Source organism: Anticarsia gemmatalis, chromosome 28, assembly GCF_050436995.1.
Source record: "Anticarsia gemmatalis isolate Benzon Research Colony breed Stoneville strain chromosome 28, ilAntGemm2 primary, whole genome shotgun sequence".
NCBI classification, from domain to species: Eukaryota; Metazoa; Arthropoda; class Insecta; order Lepidoptera; family Erebidae; genus Anticarsia; species Anticarsia gemmatalis.
The window spans coordinates 3571530-3595437 of NC_134772.1; the positions used below are offsets into that span (position 1 = coordinate 3571530).

Below are 23908 nucleotides of genomic sequence, written 5' to 3' on the forward strand. Positions count from 1 at the left end.
GGAAAAAGACGTATTTGATAGTTCAGCATGCTGGAACCACGGTAGTAGTGACAAACACAGAATTTCGGTAATTTTGTCTTAGAATCATGCAGCTTGATATTATCTCCAAATACGTAGGTCTTATTTCTTAAACCCCCTAAACAATACAATTTTAAGTTTCGTTTGAAAAATTGAGGTTCCAGCAATTTTATTTTATCTTGGTGCAAGGCGTTATTACTAAAAATTATATGATACAATAAGGGAAAAGTAAAAAACGTTTTAAAAATATATTTCTTTATTATTATGAGTAAATATAAAAATAGGACATCTTAATTTTTAGATATAATTTATTCTGCTGTTTTCTCAGGTTCTGCTATTTTTCTTCTTTTCGCGTAATGCTCAATTTTTTCTTCTAGACTCGCTGAAAAAGAAAGCAATAAAAATATTAAAGAACCGTTTTTCTATCATAATCATTATATAAGTTTACTCATTTAATTGAGTGTTAATTTTGATGTTTTTGATAGATAATATACCTACAAAGAATTTGTCAAAACGATTGTCTGTTAAAATCGGCCAGAAACTCAAACTTTCATGCCTATTATACCTGAAAGTGTAGGCAAACATCTTTTAAAATACACCTACGTTTCATTACTTAGTTATTTCATTAGTTAGTTTAACCCACTAAATGTTGGACTACTTATGAACTATAACGAAAAAATTTAAGCCCAAATTTTAATAATTATTTATCCAACTGTGGAATCGAACCAAGCCACTGCAAATACCGTAATCGGTCGTTGCAACCACACGAAAGATACATTGACAATCCATCGTTAATCTATCCCTAACTACCGATAGATTATTGAAAATATATTTAAATACTTACAACAAGTATCTCGTTTTAACAAAGGCGTATAAACTTTAGGTTTCACTCCTTGTAGAAGACAATCTGTGTACGCTATAATTCTGTCCTTGTCACTCGCTTGTACATTGCTATCTGCCTTCTCGCTCGCACACATCGCTGTGTATTGTGCTTCTAACACGTTGATTGTGTCATTTATCATTGTAGATCTGAAAATATAATATAATAGTAGGTCGGGGAAAAGTCTTTTGGCATTATAGTATGTATGAACTGGTAATAAAATCTCTTTGGCTTCAAGAATCACGAATGAGTACACGGTTCATTATGTTTATTTCAGTGAGCTCGTGAGGTACCCAAGTATAGAGCTTTTTTGTGTAGAGAAAAGTTTTATTACAAGTTCATACATACTATAATGAGAAAAGACTTTTTCCCCGACCTAATAATTAAATGTTACTATTGAGAATAACGTAGTTACACTAATTCTGCTGATATTTGAGTGAGTGAAGTCTTTGAAAGCGATGTTTAGGATATAGCGAATGCGTTGACGCAGCTGGTCACCTGGCCACTACCAGTGCATCGAGACGTCATGAGTTCGATTCCCACACGGAGCAAATACTTCTGCGATCCACAAATAGTTGCATAATAGTAATTGTTTGTATGTTTGTAAAAAGTCCCCGTAACACAAGAGAACTTGACTGCCTCCGTGGCGCAGTGGTTTAGGTCGCCACGCCGATACCACTGCAACGGGAGGTCGTGGGTTCGATTCCCACACGGAGCAATTATTTGTGCGATCCACAAATAATTGCTTCGGGTCTGGTTGTGCTTTGTGTCCGTTGTTTGTATGTTTGTAAAAGTCCCCGCGACACAAGAGCAATTCTTAGTTCGGGAGTTGTCTAAAAAAGTAAATAATTTAACTACTCAAGTACTAACCCCTCTCCCTCGTTTGGGAGGAGACCCTTGCCCTGGAGTGGGACAGTAAAGGGTTGTAAAAAAAAATTTAACTACTTACTGTATACTCCTGACAGTCCAATCACTTTGTAACTGTGCTATAACATTGCTTAGATCGTGTTTGTCATAAATCCACGTATTGTTCAAATCGTAGGAACAATGGAATAAGTTCAGAGGTACGTCTAAGGCCATGTTGTATTGGGGTTTCCTGAAAAAAACAGTGTATCATTATTTTATTTGACAGCATGTTAGGCGCAGTGGTTAATGTGGTCACTTAGCCGCAAAAAACAGCCGCGGGTGGTGGGTTTAAATCCCAAAAAGGGTTAACATTTTTGTGATAAGAAATAAGTATATGATCTGTATGTGTTTAGAATACTTTAGATGTAAGTATGTTAATAAGTTGGTAAATAATTAAAGATAATTAAAAAGAAAGTTGAGAATACGAGAGCACGAAAAGTCGTCGGTCCTGCGCCTCTCCCTGGTCGTGTGTACCGTCCCACCGGGCTATGAAACTGAAGGAATAGAGAGTGTACCTGTGTATTGTACACACACGTGACACTATACACAAAGTCCTGCACAGTAGGCTGGTTTAATTATACTGTTTTGAAGGATATTACTATACTCGGATCATTTCAAACTTGCTCACTAAGTCATGTCATTATATCGGAGTCTCTCACTCGCTACACATTGTCACATTCATTTCATTCTTTTGATTATGACGTAGTTCACACGTTTGTAACGGCCTGATTATAATAGGTACTAAGTACTCTAAGCAGAGTACTTAGGGCAGTGATAGCCGAGTGGTATAAGTTGACACCTCCCACGCAAGTGGTCGCAGGTTCGAACCCGAGGCAACACACCAATGACTTTTAGAAGTTATGTGTGTATTAGAAATAATTATCACATGCTCCAACGGTGAAGGAAAACATCGTGAGGAAACCTTGCATGCCTAAAATTTATTGAGACATGCAAAGTCCCCAACCCTAACCCCTCAAGGCCTAACCCCTCCCTGATTACGGGAGGAGACCCTTGCCCAGCAGTGGGACATTAATGGGTTAAATTTAAATTTTATTTTAAGTACTCTAAGTAGTAAGACTTACCTAGGATTGTTCTCAACGTCTAACAACTCAGCTATGACTCCCGGCGTCTCCTTCCCCTGACCTATGAGCAGCAGCACTCCCATGATGCATCGTATCTGATGCCAGAGGAACGCGTTACCCTCGATCAGTAGGTAGTACATTGATGTTGCTGGAATACGAAATAAAAACATTATACTTTAAAAAGTCCTGTTTGATTTGAAGATCGTCAGAGGTTTTAATTTACCAGTAGCACAATTCTGAGTCTGTACTGTACTTTTCAGTTCTTATGCAGCCCGCTAGAGTCGCAGATTTGCGTATAAAATTTCAGATTTTCGGTTGCTGGTAGTCGATAGTAGTAAAGAATCGAGCTACATAATCGAACCCATGACCTCCCGACGCAATGTTATCAACGCGGTGACCTAAACTACTGCGCCACGGAGCTGTGCGATCCACAATTAATTGTTTCGGGTCTAGTTGTACATTGTGTTCGTTGTTTGTATGTTTGTAAAAGTCCCCGCGACACAAGAGTAGTTCTTAGTGCGGGGGAAGTCTTTAAAAAGAAGAAGAATAATACCTGTCACTAGATCACACTTTAGAAAGCATAGAAAGTACTTTATCAACAACAACACTTATATGCCGTCAGACAATAGATGGCGCTAATGTAATTGAAGAGATCATCCTAATTCCTTCAACTCACGTTTGTCAGTATCGTTCTTATCAACAGGTATAACATCAGCTGTTATCAGTTCTCTTATGAACTGAGTTACGCCATTACCGACGTCCATCTTGCACAGGTTTCGGTAATCGTGCGAGCCGACCACGTGAGTGCAGCCGCGGCGCATCGCTTGTATGTCGAGCGACGAACGCGGGAAATAGTACTTGTATTGACGTTTTTTGCAGTCGAATCTGGGAATTTGAAGAAATAAATATCATTGGACAACTCACACACGGTTATTTGATTCCAAACTAAGCAGAGCTTGTACTATGGTAACCAAATAACTGATAAACATACTTATATACTTCTAAATACATAGTTATGTAAATAAATTGACAACGACGCTCAGAACAAATAGTCGTGCTCGTCACACAAAGATTTGTCCCATGTTAAAGGGGGCGAACCTTTTGCCGTATTAAGGGCATGTTACCAAATTCCAAGCTATTTTTATGATCATTCTAATAGTAATCAGAAAAATCAGATAGCACTTTGCCCAACTCAGGGATGGAACCCGAAATATTTTGAAGAAATGAGAGAAAAACTGGATTGGTACCTGGTTTTCTCTCATTCCATGATGAGATTCTTCATCAACAAGTTAAGCAATAATTAGCTAATTATTTTTAATAGTAGTAAAATTACCTAGCACTAAACTCAGGCAGATCTGCAGGTATAGGCATCCAGGCGACCACTCTTATGTCTTTAGGCAGCAGTCTGTTCAATAACTTACAGTAAGGCATCTCGTTTGACAAGGATTCTGCACAGTACTGCTGGTCTAATGGAAACTTGCTGCGAAGTGATATTGATATTACCTGCAAATTTACAATATTTGTTGAAATTGTAGATTTTGTTGCAAAAATAAGTGATTCTTAAGTCTCTGTTTATCTAATGATCACACTTCTCTCTTAGGAAAAACCTTACCTGAGGTCTAGATAATACTCCTTTGTCTAATTGCCCGGTTGTCAATTTATCTATATAAGTATGTATTTAGAAGTATACATATATGTATGTTTATCAGTTATTTGGTTACCATAGTACAAGCTCTGCTTAGTTTGGAATCGAATGACCGTGTGTGTTGTCCAATAATTCTTAAAGTAATGCAACATAAATTTATAAAATAGTGAACTTTGCACAGCATACTCTTACCTGTCCAAAAGCGCTAACACCTTTATCAGTCCTGCCACACCTTGCATAGTTTGATGTCTCTCTACTCTCTATCAAACAAGCTTTAGTTAAAGCCTGGAATAGATGGTGTTCTATGGTCTGTGTGGAGTCTTCCTGGACTACGAAGCCTTGGTAGTCCCAACCGAAGTAGAGGAACCGGAGTAAGACTCGGCGAAAGTGGCATCTGGAAGTTTTGTAAGAAAGACTGATTAATGGTTGAAATAAAAGAAATATGATAGATATAAACAAAAATTTAAAAATGCATATAAGCAGAAAACAAAGTAGGTACGTATTTATAGAATATAGAGAGAGATTACATGATATATTAACATTTCAAGAGTATTTTCTAAAGTCGAAAGTAATGTAATAGTATTAAGTAGTTTCGTAAACTACCACAATTAGTGGTAATGTCTTTGAGTTTTGAAGATTCCATAGGTACTGTTATGTAAAAGTAATTTTAATAGATCATAATTTAAAAGAACCAAGGAAACATTACAATGATGAGTTCAAAATAAATACGTAAACTTACTTGCTGAAATCAAATGGTTTCGCTGGCTTTTTTCTAGTACTATTTTCACTTGAATCCCCATCTGACAGGTTTTTACTTATAATATTCTTCAATTGAAGGTTATGGGCTTCTATTTGAATTATTCTTTCAACAAGTTCCTGTAAAATTATCGAAATAAGTAAAAGTTACAATTTCTTTTAGGTTATGTTCATTTTATACGATTTATAAGACATGAAATACATTTTTATCCAAATTTAACAGTTCTTCTCTACTCAGGCTTTTATTCTTTTTTGCTTTTGGTGCAGCTGTGTCCATAATTATTTCTGTATTTCACAATTCTTGTACTATTTACAAACTCAAGTCAAACTTTTTGTTGACGTTTAAGTCTGACATTCATTGTCATTGACGTATTTTGATCACGTCTGACATAATCAGTTTTTAATAAAAAGAAAGCTTGGAACCTAGTCTTTTGATCTGCAAATTAAGTTGTGACGGCATTTCACGTACCTGGTAATGACACTTTTATATTCATAGCTCTAGTAAGCATTTTATCGTTATAGATTGTTTTAAACTCATTGTTTTAAAATACCAATACGGCATTAACTTTAAGAGCCCTTGAATACTTATTACAAAACAGAGGTAGCCAAATTACTACTCCTATATCAGCTTCTCCATCGAGGCTTTTCTGTTTCAGAGCTCGGCCGGGATAGAGAGACTAAACGAATGAATACTACACTGGACTACACACAATCGAAAGCCTTATAGGGAAATGATATCCTACAGTTACGGACTCGCATCTAAGCTGCTCCTAAAGTTCATAATCAGTTATAAAATGAATTATATATTTGAGGGAAATAAAACACATATTTATATAAATATTTACAATTTATTTCGTTTGTCTCCTCAAAAGGATCACCCTAACAGTAGCGTTGCTGTATTCAACTTGTAACACACAACTTTAAAGCTGACCACAATTCATTTCAAATACTTACTAATTCAATTTGATTTATAAAATAAAGATATATTAGTAACTTGGCAGACAATGGCGAGATTACATAATGGAAAAGTGCACAGAGATATGACCCAAATATACAATTTTGCGGGAATATGCGTATATTTTTATCTTTATTCTCATAATCAACCTTAACTCTTAGTGTTAAGGTTTGTTTTAAATTGATTTATTCTAGGTAACTTCCCCGCGCCTCCGCTAGGCCTTTACTGTTCAAAAAGACGCTAAACTGCATTTTTTTTTTTGCTAAAGGGTAATCATTATCGTATTCACACCACAGTTGCCATATTAAATATAAAACTATAACTAAATTGCAACATAAAATTAATCCATATCTAAAATTGATTTAAAATACATTCTTATCAGTTGTAAAGTTGTGCTGACATTTTGACTATTTTACCTAAACTACGCTGAAATACAGCAACGCGACGTGCACATCATGAAAATAATAATATATACAGTTGTATCAGTCGTTTATTAGAAAAAACCTTATTATACAACGACGAGTGTTGGGCAGACATTGGAAAGTAGAATTTTAAGAAAGTGTCTACGATAGAAAAGCTCCGCTGAGTGGACTGAACTGACTAAGATATGACCAATGACAAGGAGCGGAGATTTCCAGTCCTGCTATTGGTCAATTCCCTGCCATTTTCGACCCACTCCGCCAAGCTCTGCTTTTATAGAAACGCACTCTAATATTTGGAAGAAGGTAATGGAAGAAAATAATATTGATCTATTTGTAACACTGGCAGCAAGTACTTTAGAAATCGATCTTGTAACAATATAATTTACGCGCTGCATGACTTTGTGTCTCTGATTATACCACCAGGCTATTGTGAGGGAGTTAAAATAAAATTAAGATATTCTTTTTACTTCTTCGCGGCGGGTTGTGGTTATTTTCATACACACTAAGTTGTTGACGCGAGTTATAATTTTCGTTCCGATATTTCATACTTATGAACTACGCTATATCGGTAAATAAACGTGTAAAAGCACCGCACAATTATTGCTGAAGTCAAAAAGTTACTTTAAATCACGAAAAACTTACAATTTTTAAGTCTAATCATTATTTTTCCGCATTATAAACACTTTCAATGTCTGCCTAACACGTAAGAACGGGACGTCGACTTATCCTAAAACTTATAAAAACCAAATTAAACTGTATGCATGCAGTGATATTAGTTTTCAGTTTCATCTACTAAAAAATAGTTATGCATTTGGCAGTTAATAAGTAGTTAGGATTGAAATCTAGCTAAAACAATCAAATTGACTGTAATAATAATGATTTTTAGTCAATATTATGAGGACATATCAAGCCATTTTATTTACTTTAGCTAACTGTGCAGGAGAAAGTTTAAAGTTGGCATGGGGCCTGTATTTTGCACCTCACACAGTACATTATACTCTATTTCCTCATGGTGTGGTAGATAAGGTGAGACACAGTACCAACAGTTCTACATATATGCCCACTGCACCCTGAGGCCTGTGACCTCATCTTCTGTTGTCCAAATATGAGCTCGATATGGTCATTGGTCATACTGTTTGTTGTACATAAGGTGTTAAAGGCGTATCTACTTAACATTCCAGAGACAAAATTATTTAAGATTTGCTGTATGAAATACTGAATTAAATGTAGAGAAACATTTTTTTAAATATCCCTGCATGCATATTAAGAGAATTGATGTGTCCATTTAATTATTATCATTATTGGCTTAGTATTAAAAAGTTAAATTGGATAAATAAACACAAGAATTCTCTATAAATTTAAATCTATTATTTATATTACAGTATTATTTTTGGCATTTGTATGGTACAAAATTTACAAACTTTTGTCTTATTAAGACAACCTCTTGAAAAGGCCAATATCGATAAATTTAAGAAAAATATCAGCCAATGATACAAAAAGAGAATTAGATTAGCCCATTTGTTTGTGCGAGCTAATCTCTGAAACTACTAATCCTACAATCGAAAGCTACAAGTTATAATTTATGCAGAAAAATATGTATTATACAAAGAAAAACCAATATTTTCCAATGTAGTAACAGGCAGAATCTAACATATTAAATCTTCAAGAGGTTGTGATAACAGAGTAATTATTTATGACAAACCTTTTCACGCCAAGTCTTAAAACGAAAAGTAGAAAGAAAACTCTTTTGGTTTTGCATTATTTTCACTCCTACACATTGTATCGACGGCATAGGGAGTAATAATCAAGTTGTGGTGACTATAGATCGTAATTGAGCGAAGCATAGCGCTTTGTATTCGAAAGTAGGTGTCGAGTGAGGTTGAAGGTACGTTTCCACAAAAGCAGAGCTCCGCAGGACAGCGTAACGATAACCACAAATTGAACAATGACACTTTTTACTGACGCGTAGCGGTGATGTAGAGCACTCTACTCTGCTCTACCGAGCTCCGATTTAGTGAAAAAGTATAGATAGTGTACATGTGAATAGTATGTGCTGTCTGAATTTAGCAACAAGCTGCTATGCTGTGGGCGGATACGTAACAATTACGTTATTGCATTCCAAGATCTGCTAGCTTGTTTTTAAGTTTAAATATCTATCGTGCAGTGGCTTGTTGCTATGTTCAGAAACACAAAGTTAAATACTTACATAAATAAATTTTACACCCAGCAGGTGTTTTGCATCAACTTGATTATTTCCAACCCGTCAATAAAGTGTATAGGAGGTATTTATCATGGAACAATGACAGCTTAGCATTATATAATATTTATTTTATATAATTTTTGCACCATTGTAAAGTAATTTATATGAAAATAATTTTAGTATAGAATTCAATTTCATAAACAAAACTAGAAAGTACTATACTAAGCTGTCATTCAAGCACATTAAGAGCTTGTTTCACGGGTAATGGATAAGTGTCAGATAACATGACTACTAGATAAAGTGGCAGTTATTGTATCACAACAACTGTCAAAATTCCACCTGCTATACTATCTGAGACTTATCCAGAAAGAAATGAGCATAAATCTTTTAAAGCATAGTGCATAAACTAAAAAAAAACAGTGCCGATAACATAATTTTGTTAGTACGCAACACTAAAGCAAAGAATGTTGCCAACTAAAAATTAAAATTTAAAACCTTTGGTAGACCAAAGTGTTAAGAAAATACAATCACTATACACTTGATCACTGCAAGTCTGTTCTACAGTCTTGCTTCTTGCATAAGTCTTGCATGACTTGCATATGTATTGCTGAACTTGCGTAAGTCTCGCATAGCTTGCATATGTCTTGCTTCTTGCATGTCTTGCATCACTGACAGTTCATATTGCAAAATCACTACCTAAATCACTTATCACTATCACTTAGTCTCACAGCACTATTGTCTTGCACTGTCTTGCATTGTCTCGCATTACTCGTGTGTATAGAATATGAGTTGTGGGTTGGAGTCGTCGGGCGACACCTCCAGTTGGACGTATTGTGGCGTCGTTCGGGCAGACTCGTATGAGTTACCGCCGTTGCGTGATAGGGAGTTTCTTGACCTGGAAAATGATAAAATTTTATTAGGATATTACTGATATTACAAATACTTAAGCTCCTCTGTCTAAACGGGATATTATATAATGTAAAAGTCATTGTATTATGAAATAGACTTCTCAGTTTGACAATTGACGCGGAGAACCACGGCCAAAAGTTGATAGTATGAACTAGAAAATGTATAATTACTTAATCTACTTTGATACAGACATCAGATGTGTCCATAATAACACAAAATAAGCCTGACTCAATGGACTTTACAATAATACAAAAGTTACATGGCACCATACTTTTTATTGCATATTCCTTTCAACTTTCTGTATCTAAATCTAACATAAACTTGTTTTCGGAAATCCCAATATGAAAATAAGATGTAGAACAGCAACCTTCTTCTCTGTTAGTTATATAAAACCTAATCCTCTTGCTTACAACCAAAATTTTCTTAATTCAACTTTTATATTTTCATCCTTTTTCAAAGTTTTCAACACTACACAGAACAATTAGATTTATTTATTTATTTATTTATACATCCTTACAACTATTTTTACCGATTCACGCCAATACAATAGTGTAGGTTACGTTATAATCATTATCATAGATAAGTTGTACTTACTTAGCCTTGGCGTGTGTAAGTATGTGTGACTTGAGGTTGGTGCTCTGCGCGAACTTCTTGTTGCAGCCGTCGAACGGACACACGTATGGACGGTCGCCCGTGTGGATGCGCACGTGGGTTCTGTAATTAATGCAACATAAACACATTACAAACTTCGTAGATATTTAGCCTGTTTTCTTTGAGTAAGAATTAAATTCTGGCGATGACATGAAAATAAGAATAGGAAAAACGTGCGTTCAATCTAACCGGGTATTTCTTGAATCATAACTTTTAAACTCCCGCGTTGCATGTTTAATGTATAATAGAATACGGGAATTAACGCGAACACGCATTTTACATTAAAATGCCTAAAATTCTGACAGTCAGTTGCGACCACGGCGAGTGCAACCTGCGCCGAAACGTCAGGCATTTTAGGGTAAAATGCGTGTTCGCGTTAATTCCCGTATTCTATTATACATATCTTGAATCAGATATCAGTCCCAGCTTAACTTCATAAGGAAGGCTATATAAAGGCTATCGATTGAAAAGGTTATTCTGAAGTTTATATTGAAATTTATGGTACGTACTTGGCGACGGCTTGATATGGTCGATTTCCAATATTGATTTTAATTAATTTAATTTCAACGACCTCATGTGTCGCGTGACAACTAGCCTCTGTATCAGTCTACTGTATACTTATTTCGTACTTATGCAGGTATTAAAAAACAGTCTTAGCACTAATAGTAACATACCTTAGATTGAAATCTAAGGAGAACCTCTTGCCGCAACCCTCGAAGGTACACTGGAAGGGTTTCTCACCAGTGTGGACCAGTTGATGACGTTTTAACTTTGAACTCTCTACAAATGCTTTACCTGAAATACACAAATAGTAAATTTTAATATAACTCTGAAATTAAATTTCATAGGACTTACTGTGTGATAATATGACAAATGTATTGTGTGAATTGGTAGCAAAGTATTATCTCTACATTTCAGGGCACTTATGAGCCGGAGTACCATTTAAATTAATATTGTTTTTAATTTGCGCCACCCACCGTAGCAGCGTAGAGAGAACCATAACCACTACGCCACAGTATTTTTTACACAATCAAATAACTACACTTACAATAACTAGTTAACATATTATTATATTATGTATATTAAGTATTTATATGTACATACCACACTCAGCACACACGTGTACTCTCGGTCCATGCGTGTGTAGATGTTTGCGCATCGCCGAGTTATCTCTGAACATCTTTGTACAACCTTTGTGTGGACACGCTGAAACATAATAATAAATAGAATTTAATATTTATTTTACACAAATATAATCAGTTTCGAAAATGTTTGGATAGCCCCTTAGCTTGTGAACCGCCATGAATTGTCGCGTGGTTGCTTAAACTGTAACCACGGGGCTAGCCGCTCCCGCGGAGAACCGCTAGTGCGTAAGCGAGCTTAGATAAGCTATTTTGTAGCACGAGTCAAATGACAATTTTATACAGTGTTCAATAAAGAGATTTTGCATTTCAGTTCATTTATTTAAATATAGCCGCATCCATTATGTCACCTGCACTTCTCTCTTGAAGCACGTATTTTTATTAAATACTCTTTTTCATCATCATCATATCAGCCTTTAGAAGTCGAACAATTTATTTTGCTTAGAATGGCAGTAGTTTATCAGCATATATGACTAAGAGAAATACATCATTTCCACTTACCTATAGTTCTATCTGATGACTCTGGCATAGGTTTCTTTAGTCTTATTTTGTGTCCGGGACGCGCGAACTCCGCAAGCTGTTTGGGATCTGATAAATCTAAACCTGTAAAAAGAAAATTTGTGTAATTTTATTAAAATTGTTTAACTATTTCTCTCTTTTATTTATCAAATGGTGGGATTCTTTTCCTTCATAGAGAAGAAAACAAAGATATACTAACAACCACATTTGAAACATAATTCAGTGCTCCATTTTAAGGGACATATCAGTGGCCAGCTGTTGGTAATCGGGACTAATTCATCATCAGACTACCTGATTTGTTATCTCGAGAATAACCAGAACTTTGTTATTTACACACACAACCATATTTTATGTCAACCTTAAGTCCTCCATCAATCTTCAAACATTTTTGCAAGTAAATGCAATGTATTGTATGTACTATAATATACATTGTATATACCTACCTGGCATTGTCTCTGCTCCTAATATATTCTTTTTGCCTGTCATGTATTCCGTGTAGTCAGGATCCGGTTCTGGATTTGATCCATCATCTGTAAAACAAATATACCACACAATTATTAAATTTGCCGTGAGCTACATACATAAACATCACACCTTTTATACCCTAAGGTGAAAAAGGTAAATCGATATTTCTTACGTATTCAATTTCGAAAAACTTTATACATTTTGATGAAATTCTGTGTTCACATATTTTTAACCTGGAATAACACATAGGACTCATTTTACATTGGGAAATCGCTACACACGGACGAAGTCGCTAGCAGAAACTACTTCACTTTCTGTGAAAAAATATTATATACCTTTTTTTCATCAAAAATAATAAGTATGGGGCGTAATGACGTTACATTTTCGTGCCGCCGCAATTATTTGATTTTGTACAAAAATAAACTGTGATATGATAATTCTTGTAACAATCTACCAGTTGCCAAAATAAAAGACGTCATAGCTATCATGAAGATACAAGTGTATCCTTACCTTCATCTTCACCGGTAGCCCACATGGTGACAGAGAACTCTCCCTCCATGGTCTTGATCTGCACCTGCTTCTGTTCCCAGCGGCGAGCCGGACCGCGCCCTGATACACCCTCCATTAGACTCACTGGGACTTCACCTGAAATATACCACAAGTAATGTTTATTACACTATAATAATTATTAAAATAAGGACGAAGTTTGTTTATATGTTTGAACACGCTCCCAGAAACCACTGGTAGGAATTGATAAAAAATGTTTAAGGTTCTCCGACTTCGCCTGACAAAGCTTTTTAAAAACAAAACCTTTACAATTTTCACATCACTAACTATAAAAATAGGATCAAAATCCGTTGTGAAGCTTTAAAGATCTAAGCATACATACATACAATCATAACTTTTAAACTCTCGCGTTGCATGTTTAATGTATAATAGAATACGGGAATTAACGCGAACACGCATTTTACCTTAAAATGCCTAACGTTTCGGCGCAGGTTGCACTCGCCGTGGTCCCAGGCAGACCACGAGTCTGCCTGGGACCACGGCGAGTGCAACCTGCGCCGAAACGTTAGGCATTTTAAGGTAAAATGCGTGTTCGCGTTAATTCCCGTATTCTATTATACATTATACATACATACAGATATAGGGGACTGACGCGGGAAGCGACTTTGCTTTATACTATGTAGTGATATTATCACGATTTCGCAGGCGTTACAAAGTCCTAATCCCTATTCCTATTTGGCCACTACCACGACGACTATATCATACAACCTTGTCATATTTTCCATTATTTTTACCGCCACTTAACTATCATACTGATATGCGCAGTGAAAGGTCAAACTGCACGACTTTACATACGCCACGAAGCACCGAAGTTAATTTACAGGACATTTTATAGGTCCTTAGATTCTACCATTAGTAACACAATATAGAACTCACCAATAGGCATCAGATGCTGTATATTATTGGCGTTGCTGTTGTTAGTGTTGGTGCGAGGTCTGCCGCGCCCTCTTCTGGAATAAACCGACAACAGAGTGTCAGGTCACGGTGTGATTAGGATGAACTATATGAGTGATACATAGTTATGAGTTATTATGATATATGATAATTAATTGTCTGAATTATAAACAGTGAAAACCGAGTGGTATAAGTTGGCACCTCACACTCCCACAAGTGGTTGACGGTTTGAACCCGAGGCAACACACCAATGACTTCTTCAAGTTATCACTTGCTCTAACGGTGAAGGAAAACATCGTGATGGAATTTGCTTTCTATTTTATGTTTCATTAGTAGATGCCTAATTTTAAATAACGCTCGATATCGCTCGAATCGCTTTTCGTCATCTAGACAATCAGGTATTATTATAAAGTAAATGTAGTAGTAAAGCCATTTCGGCTGTCATAAAATGAAAATTTTGAGGTTTCATTTCCAAATATTTGAAAGTAAAACGTATTGTATCCTAATAAAATATAGGTATCCCACCAAAAACATCTAATGTAAAATGTTGCCAAGACGACCACATAAAGTTTGCCCCAGTGAAAAAGATATCAGATCTCATGTAGAGCCCAGATTCTGAATCTACACGGCCTAACTCTAGCGACCCTTCCCAAGTTCCACATATGAGTACAAATGTATGGTTTCGCCGTTTCTCTACCGTCGTGGAGGTGATGCGAATATTTCGTTTCTGAAGTGAGTAAAGACACAGCCAAGACATTTTTACTGACATTTGTGATGAAATGTAAAAGATGAATGCTTAGTTTGTAATATTATAGAAAAATATACAGTACCTCCCACTAGTAGACGGTGGTGTGACATAGAGTGAGTCGTAAGGCGTATCACTGCTAGGATTGAGGACCTCTTCACCAGATATACCCGGCAGGATCACCTCCTCGCTGCCCACTGAAATTTTATAGTCTGTCAGCGTAGCCGACAATGATAATAATGTTAATGAGGTGTGAAAAATAAAAGGTGAAAAAGGTATATTCCCAGTTGTTCTCTCTAACACTGTTCCCTGGGGTGAGAACTGGGAATAAAAGTAGGAAGAAAATGCCCAATTGTCATCCCGGGGTGACAGCGTAGAGCGGACAACTCAGAATGAACAAAGAAAAAGGGTTAGTATTAGTAGCCGACGGTTTTGCTTACTCTCCGAAACACGGAGGTCTAAAAACTTCCTAACTGTGGAAATTCTCTGAGAAACTATTTAACAAAAAAAAAGCTTGGTAAAGACTTTTCAGTCCGATCCAGGTGACCGCGGTGACCCATCTATGAAAAATCTGTTCTAAGGTTTTCTTAAATCTTTATTTGTTTAAGGAACTCTCACCAGCATGTTACGCTAGTTCCATCGTAAACTAATCTAACTACATCAAACTTACAAGTTAACTAATTAATAAACCAGAGCGGCCTCTGGCGACATTGGTTTAGCTAATATAATCTATACTAATATTATAAAGCTGAAGAGTTTGTTTGTTATTATGTTTGTTTGAATGCGCTAATCTCAGGAACTACCGGTTGGAATTGAAAAGTTATTTTTGTGTTGAATAGACCATTTATTGAGGAAGGCTTTAGGGTGTATAACATCACGCTACGGCTATTAGGAGCGGAGCAGCAACGAAAATGTTACGAAAACGGGAAAATTATGACCTATTCTCTGTCATGTCACGCAAGCGAAGATGCGCGGGTCATCTAGTATTATAATATGCTCTATGGTTGCTTAACGCTTAGCTCGTATAACGACCGGTGAGATCAACTTGCTACTTTCGCTCTTTTAAAATTCTGCATAAATGAATGATTCTAGGGCACTACAGTACTGTACATTACTGTTTTAAATAAACTGATACAAGGAAAAAAATCTAAAAAACAATGCACCGCATTTGAACGTCAAATATGAAACGTTTTCCTAAACACGAATAAATAAATATATTATTGTGATACTGTTTTTGTTTACGATTTCTGTACAAGTGTGTACTGACAAAACATGTTAATTTGTAAAAAATGTATATAGTCCATTGAAATGTTACTTTTTAGCCCTTAGCCTGCGTTTTCAGAGGACGCAAATTTTTAGGGGGGGACGCAATTTTGTAGGGGAGACGAGGGCGAAGTACCAGTTATCACCCAGCTTAGCAGTGGAGTACAAAAACAGGCTAGATAAAAAAAGGGAAAGTGAAAAACACTTTAAAACTAATTTATGAAAATTACACGACGTTTATTAATAATACAGTTAAAGTACTATGTTCGCGCCTCCAGTTGCCTTCTATTTCGTGAAATATTATACCTGTATTCTTTCGTATATAATGAAGGTTAAAATTAAATAAAAAAACTGATGATTGATGAACACAAGATGATAGTACATATAAATCTAAATGCGTATTACATACTTCACTACTCCAACAACTTAGTAGAGACTCTTAGCAAGCACGATACATGTAAAGTATATCTTTTGTGAAGACAACTTTAATAAATAAAGAATACATGACTCAATGTATGGCCAAAATATAGTAGCCGTAGCAATCAGGCAAACGTCCACTGTATAAGTCAGTAAGCGAATGACGTTCCAAACTTTAAAGACCATGTTCAAAGCCTTAAAGTGTCAGACAACTTATCTGCTATATAAAGTGAAAACATATTTATCAAAAGGTTCAAAATTCCACTGAGTAGAATCTGTCTCTAATGCCTGGTTTCTAGGCAAATGATTTTTTTTTTAAATATGATTTTAAACGCTATTGAATAGATAAACTGCCGCTAAATGTACTCAGAAACCGTGAGTTATGTTGTATACTTCTCTAGCATACAAAGCTCTCTACTACGTTAGACTGTAACAAACTAAGCCAAACATACCTTCTTCAAGGTGCTGCATGCCAATGACCTGCTCCTCAGCTTCCTCATACTGATCATCAGTTATGTACTCCTCGTACTGGCCCGCTTCTATCTCTTCGTACTGGAATAACAAACAAAACATATAAGGTATAAACAATCAATTATATTTATTGAGGGCATGCAAAGTCCCCAACCTGCACTTTGCCAGTGTGGTGGACTCAAGGCCTAACCCCTCCCTCATTACGGGAGGAGACCCTTGCCCAGCAGTGGGACATTAATGGGTTAAATTTATTAAAACATATTAGGAATTTAACATATAGGCCTTCGAAATTGTATGGTTATAAGTTGCTGCTCACGACCCACAACTACAAAACGCTCTCACTTTTTCTTTGCAACGATCTGTAGCGTTTACACACTAAAACTAGCTTTTACCCGCGTGGTTTGTGACTTAGGACAAGATTATTATACAAACTTTCATCCCCCATGTTATCCCCTAGGGGGTAGAATTGATCTAAATCCTTTCTTATCGCATACCTACGTCATAACATCTATCTGCATGCTAAATTTCAGCCCGATCCGTCCAGTGCTTTGGGCTGTGCGTTGATAGATCACTATGTCAGTCAGTCTTTGAGTTATACAGGGTCTTCTCATAATACTTGGTGATATTTTGGGAGGCGATACTGACCATGCATCTGACCACGATTCCGCGAAAAAATATATACAGAGTGCGGCGTAAATAATGGATAATCCTTTACCAGCGGATGGGCGACCACCCGACTGATCTAAAAATTAAAATTTATCTCTGGCATAAGTATCATAGATTTTAAAATTTCGGCCAGGACGAGCGTAAATCGCTTTCTTAAAAAACACAAAATGGCCAAAATTTGCCGCTGGTAAAGGATTATCCATATTTACGCCACAACCTGTATATATTTAAATACAAGTGAGAGTATTTGGTCTTACCTTGACTCCGACCTGGTCGTCTCCATCTATCTCGACCATGGAGCCGTGGGTGCCTATCTCCACCTCACACATGATCTCCTGGTTCATCATCTTGGATGGATTTCACCTGGAAAAATAAAAATTAACTTTACTTTTAACCGCCTTAAAAACGGATCTATGTTCCACTGTAAATTTTAAAGGCTTTTTTTGAGGAGGCTTTTGTCTAGTCTACGAATAATCATAAATAAGTTTGCATCATAATTAACAGATTGACGTAACGCATTGACAATATTTTCTTCTGGATCCGTTTAGTAGTTTAGCCGTAAAGCATGACAGGCAGACAAACTATGTATGATTTTTTTTCTACCTCTGTGAATCGAGCGAGGTCTCGGATCGGGAAAAAGTCACTGGTTTTTCTGATTCCCATTGGAATGTTCAAAATAGCAACTGAAAACAATTTCTAGGTTTTAAGACGTTTGTGTGTTTTTGATACACCTCTGCCTACACATTCCGGTGTAAGAACATGCATGTAAAATTCATATGCCATCAAAAACATCCTGTAAAAACCCCAAGTCTCGCAGCTCAGTCTCTCTGCCGTAAAAAGTCGTGAGATCTATGTAATACCAAGTCGATTAATCTATTTAGTCTCTACTTAAAGGACCTTCTGTCTTAAGTTATTACACATAAGTTATCATGCCAATATTAAAAATATTTTACGATTAAAACAAATAAATCGACCTGGCCATCGCATGATTTGAATATTAGTATGTATCACACTATACAGCACGACGGGACGGCAACCGAATTCCTCACTAGTCCTTCCGAATATGATGATTGAGGTGAGTATTCCGGTGTAAGAACATGCATGTAAAATTCATATAAAGTATATGTAGCCTTTTACAACTAATAAGAAGTGGTAACATTACATCAAAATAGCCTAGTGTCATAATTACAGAGTAGCAAGTCTGCGTTGTCGTAACGACGATAATTATCATTTAATTACGCCATTATTGATTACTAAGTACTAAATATGTATAGCAGTAATTGCATACCAACCAATGAGCTTGTATGACAAGATGTATGAAGAGAAAAATGTATGGAATATTCTGTTGCCATCTGTTTCTTTATAATATGGGTCGTTTGTACGCCAAGTATGGGTGATCGCATAGTGGTATTTGAAGTGGATGTATCCGTGCTTCGGAGGGCACGTAAAAAGTCGGTCCCGGTTGTTGTCAGTTAAGATAACAGGCTTACCACGTCAGGCCTTCGGGCGGCTTGAACAACTTTGACACTAGGTTGACGTTGATCAAACCTAGTGACAAAGTTGTTCAAGTCGCCTGCCCTTTGAAGCATGGAAACGTTCAACTCAGATGTCACAAAGCGGTTACCCATCTTTAAAATATGGCTGAACCAACTGATGGTTTACCCACCACTGAATCCAGTTGTTCAATTGCCTAAGACTTTATAGGCAGTATAAGATAGAGCACAGATAGAGAAAATATTATTATCTAAATTAAACCGAAGTTAAAGAACATTATTTTCACCTGAAAATCATTAGTGCAGTCAATTAAGCTTAAATTAGGTAAGAATCTCGGAATTCGAGATACCCAGCTGTAAGTCTGTAAATACTTGTATATTGACACCCTAAAAGTTGTCTCAAAACCTACATATGGTAGGGTGTACGCAACTATAAAATTTCAAGGTCCAAAGTCCCAAAAACCGGTATTTTGAGCTTTTTTTGTAAATATCTCATTTCCTATGGAATTTTTGCATTTGTATTCATTACCAATATTGTACAGTATAAAATTCTCTACAAATTTTGTTTGAATATTTTTTTTTACGGTGAACCGTTTTCGAGACAGAGGGCGGAGAGCGCGCGGTCACAGGATCATTTCAAGTCAACCGGTGCCTCCGGTCGAAGATGCGCCATATATATTATAGTTGATGAACTATCGACAAATCAATGATTAATAAATATTTGTCAATTTCTATTAACTATTACATTATTTTTTATCATTTTTTTCATAACCTATCCACTTTTTATTCAGTATTAATTAACCTATCAACACTTACCTGCTCATGTAATTGCAGAATTTTTCATGAAAATATAGGCACTATATTTGAATTTTAACCTAATTAATATTAATAACTTCTTACATGATGAAAAAAAAACAAATAAATCAGTATTATTGAAAAGATATAGATTTAATATAATTATGAAGAAAATGATGACACCAATGACTTTTCGAAGTTATGTGTGTATTAGAAATAATTGTCACATGCTCCAACGGTGAAGGAAAACATCGTGAGGAAACCTTGCATGAATAAAATTTGTTAAATACATTTATTGAGGGCATGCAAAGTCCCCAACCCGCACTTGGCCAGCGTGGTGGACTCAAGGCCTAACCCCTCCCTCATTACGGGAGAAGACCCTTGCTCAGCAGTGGGACAGTAATGGGTTAAATTTATTTATTATTATAATCATTGATTTATCGATAGTTCATCAACTATATATGGCGCATCTTCGACCGGAGGCACCGGTTGACTTGAAATGATCCTGTGACCGCGCGCTCTCCGCCCTCTATCTCGAAAACGGTTCACCGTAAAAAAAAAAAATTCAATCAAAATTTGTAGAGAATTTTATACTGTACAATATTGGTAATGAATACGAATGCAAAAATTCCATAGGAAATGAGATATTTACAAAAAAAGCTCAAAAAACCGGTTTTTGGGACTTTGGACCTTGAAATTTTATAGTTGCGTACACCCTACCATATGTAGGTTTTGAGACAACTTTTAGGGTGTCAATATACAAGTATTTACAGACTTACAGCTGGGTATCTCGAATTCCGAGGTGAACTTACTATAATGACTGGACTACATGGTCAAAAGCCAGCTCAGACAAGAGAACCGCATCGCAATAAACGCGCCTTATATTACGCTCTTTAATCTATATTGTGATAAAACAAGGAGGGTCTTGTCAAGGCCGTGTGGCCGCTACATCCCCAAATCCTTTAGGGCCTAAAAATAAATACTGGATCCACCCTTGCGCGGGACAAACACTAAAAATGTATATGTGATAATTATTAACACAGTCTATGTCTTTAGCATCTCCTTGTTAATCATTTTCAGGTGCTGAGATAATAAGTAAACAATATTTCAGTTATATTTCGCCATATCTTTTCTACAGTCCTGAATTGGGTCGGTGATGAAAGGTAAAGATTTTTTAATTATGTGACAAAGTTGTTCAAGCCGCTTGAAGGTATCAAGACTTGGTCTTCCTACCAGGCGTTATCCTACGCTAGCGACTAACATGACGCAATGCTATGCGACGCTGCAATCAAAATAAACGGTCTGTCTTAAAAGTGTACTAGCTGTTTGCGACAAGATGCGACGGCTTTTCGTATTTTTACATATCGTGTGACGACGCATAATGTAGCGTCGCGTTTTGAACTCGCATATGAAAAGTAGTTTACTGGGTAGGGCTTTAGACACCTGTCAGATATCCTCTACTCCATAGAAATGTATCACTAAACCTTTACCTATTGTTTTATTCCGTATGATTAGTGAGGAATCTAATACTTTTTTCCCCTATAGTTAGTTAGTAGAACGCATTGGTTAAACGACAGATTTCTTAGTTTACGACTACCGTGCCTTCTAAGGGTCAATATCTCTCTGACAGAAAATGCGTCGCTTATTATCAGTCGTGTCACACTATGACCGAGAAAAGATGTTAACAAGTTCAACCTTAACCGATGATGCGTTAATGCGAAGAAAATACTTGAGACCATAGGCTATGCCCGCCTACTTTCTATCAGATGAGAACCGACCCTGAAGCACTGAGAAGTTTAGCTCAAATATCCAAAAGTGGATCGACAATTGATATTTTACCGACCAGTAAATGCAGTTGCAAGTAAAACTATGTTAATACATTTAAATGAAAGGTATGATGCAAGTATAAATTGTTTTCTTAGGACACACGCATTATCGGCAATGTCCTTCAAGAAGGTCGGGGGCGCAGACGCGTGAAGCGAACATATGGTATCAAAATGTAATTCAATGAGACAATCCAATCAGAAAAGAGGAATTTGGTTTCTACAATAGGTATAATAGTTCAAGTTTGCAAATTATCATTGCTCTAACTCAACTACTTAGTAGAGATGCTAGTAGCAAATTTTGCAGCTGACGGAGGTATGTAAAGCTCTGAATTTAGTACATCTTTGACCCACAGGCTTATAGAACTGACGGTGGCCTGTTTGATACAGTTACTTTATTTTGCAAATACATGCCCTCTTATTCACAAAAATGTATGAAGTTAAACGCTTATAAAGTGTTTTGTTTTTTTCACTCCTTAGCGAAATGAAAAAGAGAAAACACATTATAGTAGCTTTTTAACTAAAATAGGTTTATAGTGTGTTTATGAATAAGAGGGATATAATTTTATACATATTAAGACGACGTCAAGGATAGGGCGAAGTGGAGGAAGAGTGTAAGGAAGGCTGACCCCACCGCCATATGGGACAAATAGACTGGAAGAGAGACTAGAGAGAGTGCATTAGGTGTTTGATTCCCAAAACAGTATTTAATAAGTATTGGTTAAGTTAATAGATAAGACTATTGGCAGCTGTATTTGGAATCATTTCATTTACTATCCAGAACTCTGATTTACTGATGTAATAAGAGACTAACTTCCTAGTCTTAAATTTCTATTGTCATAATAGTACATTGTCTACCTATCCCTATAGACATCATGCTTAATGTACTATAAAGTATGAGTAGGTATGAGAATTTAAACAAAAATAATGTATGTAGAAAATGTTAATTCATTTACAGAGGACAACGACCTGTGTGATGTTCACGTTGATAAAAGTGTAGGTACCTATATTATTATCAAGATACATAGATTAGCCAACAGGTTTTATATATTGAAGATGGGTATGGGTATATAGTAGATAATATATAATATATTGCAGATTTCCTTTGAAATATTTTTTTACTGTATTTATTATTTAACTTATTACTTCTTTACTGTTGGGCAAGTACTTTGAAGTGAAGAATAGCTTAATTTATTATATTTAACTCATTACTGCTTTACTGCTGGGAAGGTAGGTACCATCTTCTGAAGTGAAGAATAGCCTAGGTTTTCAGTGCCATACTGGCCAAATGCAAGCTTGAAACTTAATACAATTTATAAACATAATTTTAGTATTGTCAATCATAAAAATACAAGTGGATCAGAGATATTATTCTGGCTAAACTTCTACTGAATATAAAAAAGACTACAATTATCTTTCGACATGTCTAAAAATCTTCATTATATTTCAGACAAAATTGTTATAAATGTCTTTATTTTATTTTTTGTTTATCTATATGTATAAACAACATGAACATCCGTTCAGCCGTTTTCTAGTCTTTCACATTCAGACAGACATAAATAGAGGTTTTCTTTTATTATAATGACTATGAAGATTATACAACAGGTTATATTATTATTTTAGAGATGTTTATTAGCATGTTAGGAATGCAGACAGAAGAATGTAGTCAAATGCATACTGGATTAATGATAACCAGTTTGTAGTATAATAATATTACACAGTTAGAAATAAATCTAAATTAACTTAAAAACAGAATTAAATACAGGTTATAGTTCTTTATTTCATTATATACAAGCTAATATGTCTCTCCTGTGTAGGAGAAATACGTCTTTTGTTAGTTAAGGTGCCAATATAAACATGTATTATTCTTTAAAATTTTATTGATATGAACAAATTGGCTAGTCTATAGCTAAAATAATAAAAATGAATCCACCCACAGCATTGTAGTTGTTGGGATGTCAATGACAATACTCTATACAATTTTCTTTTAATATTTTTATGTAAAGTAATGCATTATAATTTTGAAGTTTAATAAAAATTGGTCAAGTAGTATCTTACTCAAAAAAACTACTTGAAACTAATCTATTTATTGCGGTGGCAACACCTTAAATGTTATGTCAAAACAAGAGTGTTTGTTCAAACACAAACAATGAGTTCACATATCACTTGATATCAATTTTAAAAGGTCTTTGCAGCATTTATCAATGGTTGTTTCCATTAGCCT

General features: G+C 35.7%; 2 protein-coding genes across 6 annotated transcripts in view; both read right to left on the reverse strand.

The window, feature by feature from the left end:
• Window positions 1–260: 260 nt before the first annotated feature.
• LOC142984811 (tRNA pseudouridine(38/39) synthase) lies at window positions 261–5634 on the reverse strand. Its single transcript, XM_076132643.1, has 9 exons — window positions 5490–5634; window positions 5271–5407; window positions 4724–4925; window positions 4220–4389; window positions 3563–3771; window positions 2887–3034; window positions 1848–1994; window positions 863–1047; window positions 261–400 (listed from the first exon to the last, which is right to left on the reverse strand). Exons 1-9 carry the CDS (start codon window positions 5562–5564, stop codon window positions 327–329), a joined length of 1347 nt encoding a protein of 448 aa, XP_075988758.1. The 5' UTR covers window positions 5565–5634; the 3' UTR covers window positions 261–326.
• A 481-nt stretch (window positions 5635–6115) lies between these two features.
• LOC142984937 (polycomb protein PHO-like) overlaps window positions 6116–23908 on the reverse strand; it is a 30903-nt gene continuing 13110 nt past the window's right edge. For 2 of the 5 annotated variants that reach the window (XM_076132819.1, XM_076132818.1), the window contains 11 exons: window positions 17831–17936; window positions 16889–16988; window positions 14842–14968; window positions 13994–14067; window positions 13061–13195; window positions 12529–12615; window positions 12068–12169; window positions 11529–11630; window positions 11099–11219; window positions 10368–10487; window positions 6116–9759 (listed from right to left, as the gene is read on the reverse strand). In XM_076132819.1, coding sequence (XP_075988934.1) covers window positions 9630–9759; window positions 10368–10487; window positions 11099–11219; window positions 11529–11630; window positions 12068–12169; window positions 12529–12615; window positions 13061–13195; window positions 13994–14067; window positions 14842–14968; window positions 16889–16988; window positions 17831–17920 — 1188 coding nt within the window. In that variant the 5' untranslated portion in view covers window positions 17921–17936 and the 3' untranslated portion in view covers window positions 6116–9629. The remainder of the gene's footprint in view (window positions 9760–10367; window positions 10488–11098; window positions 11220–11528; window positions 11631–12067; window positions 12170–12528; window positions 12616–13060; window positions 13196–13993; window positions 14068–14841; window positions 14969–16888; window positions 16989–17830; window positions 17937–23908) is intronic. The other 3 variants (XM_076132822.1, XM_076132821.1, XM_076132820.1) reach the window with 3 other exon arrangements.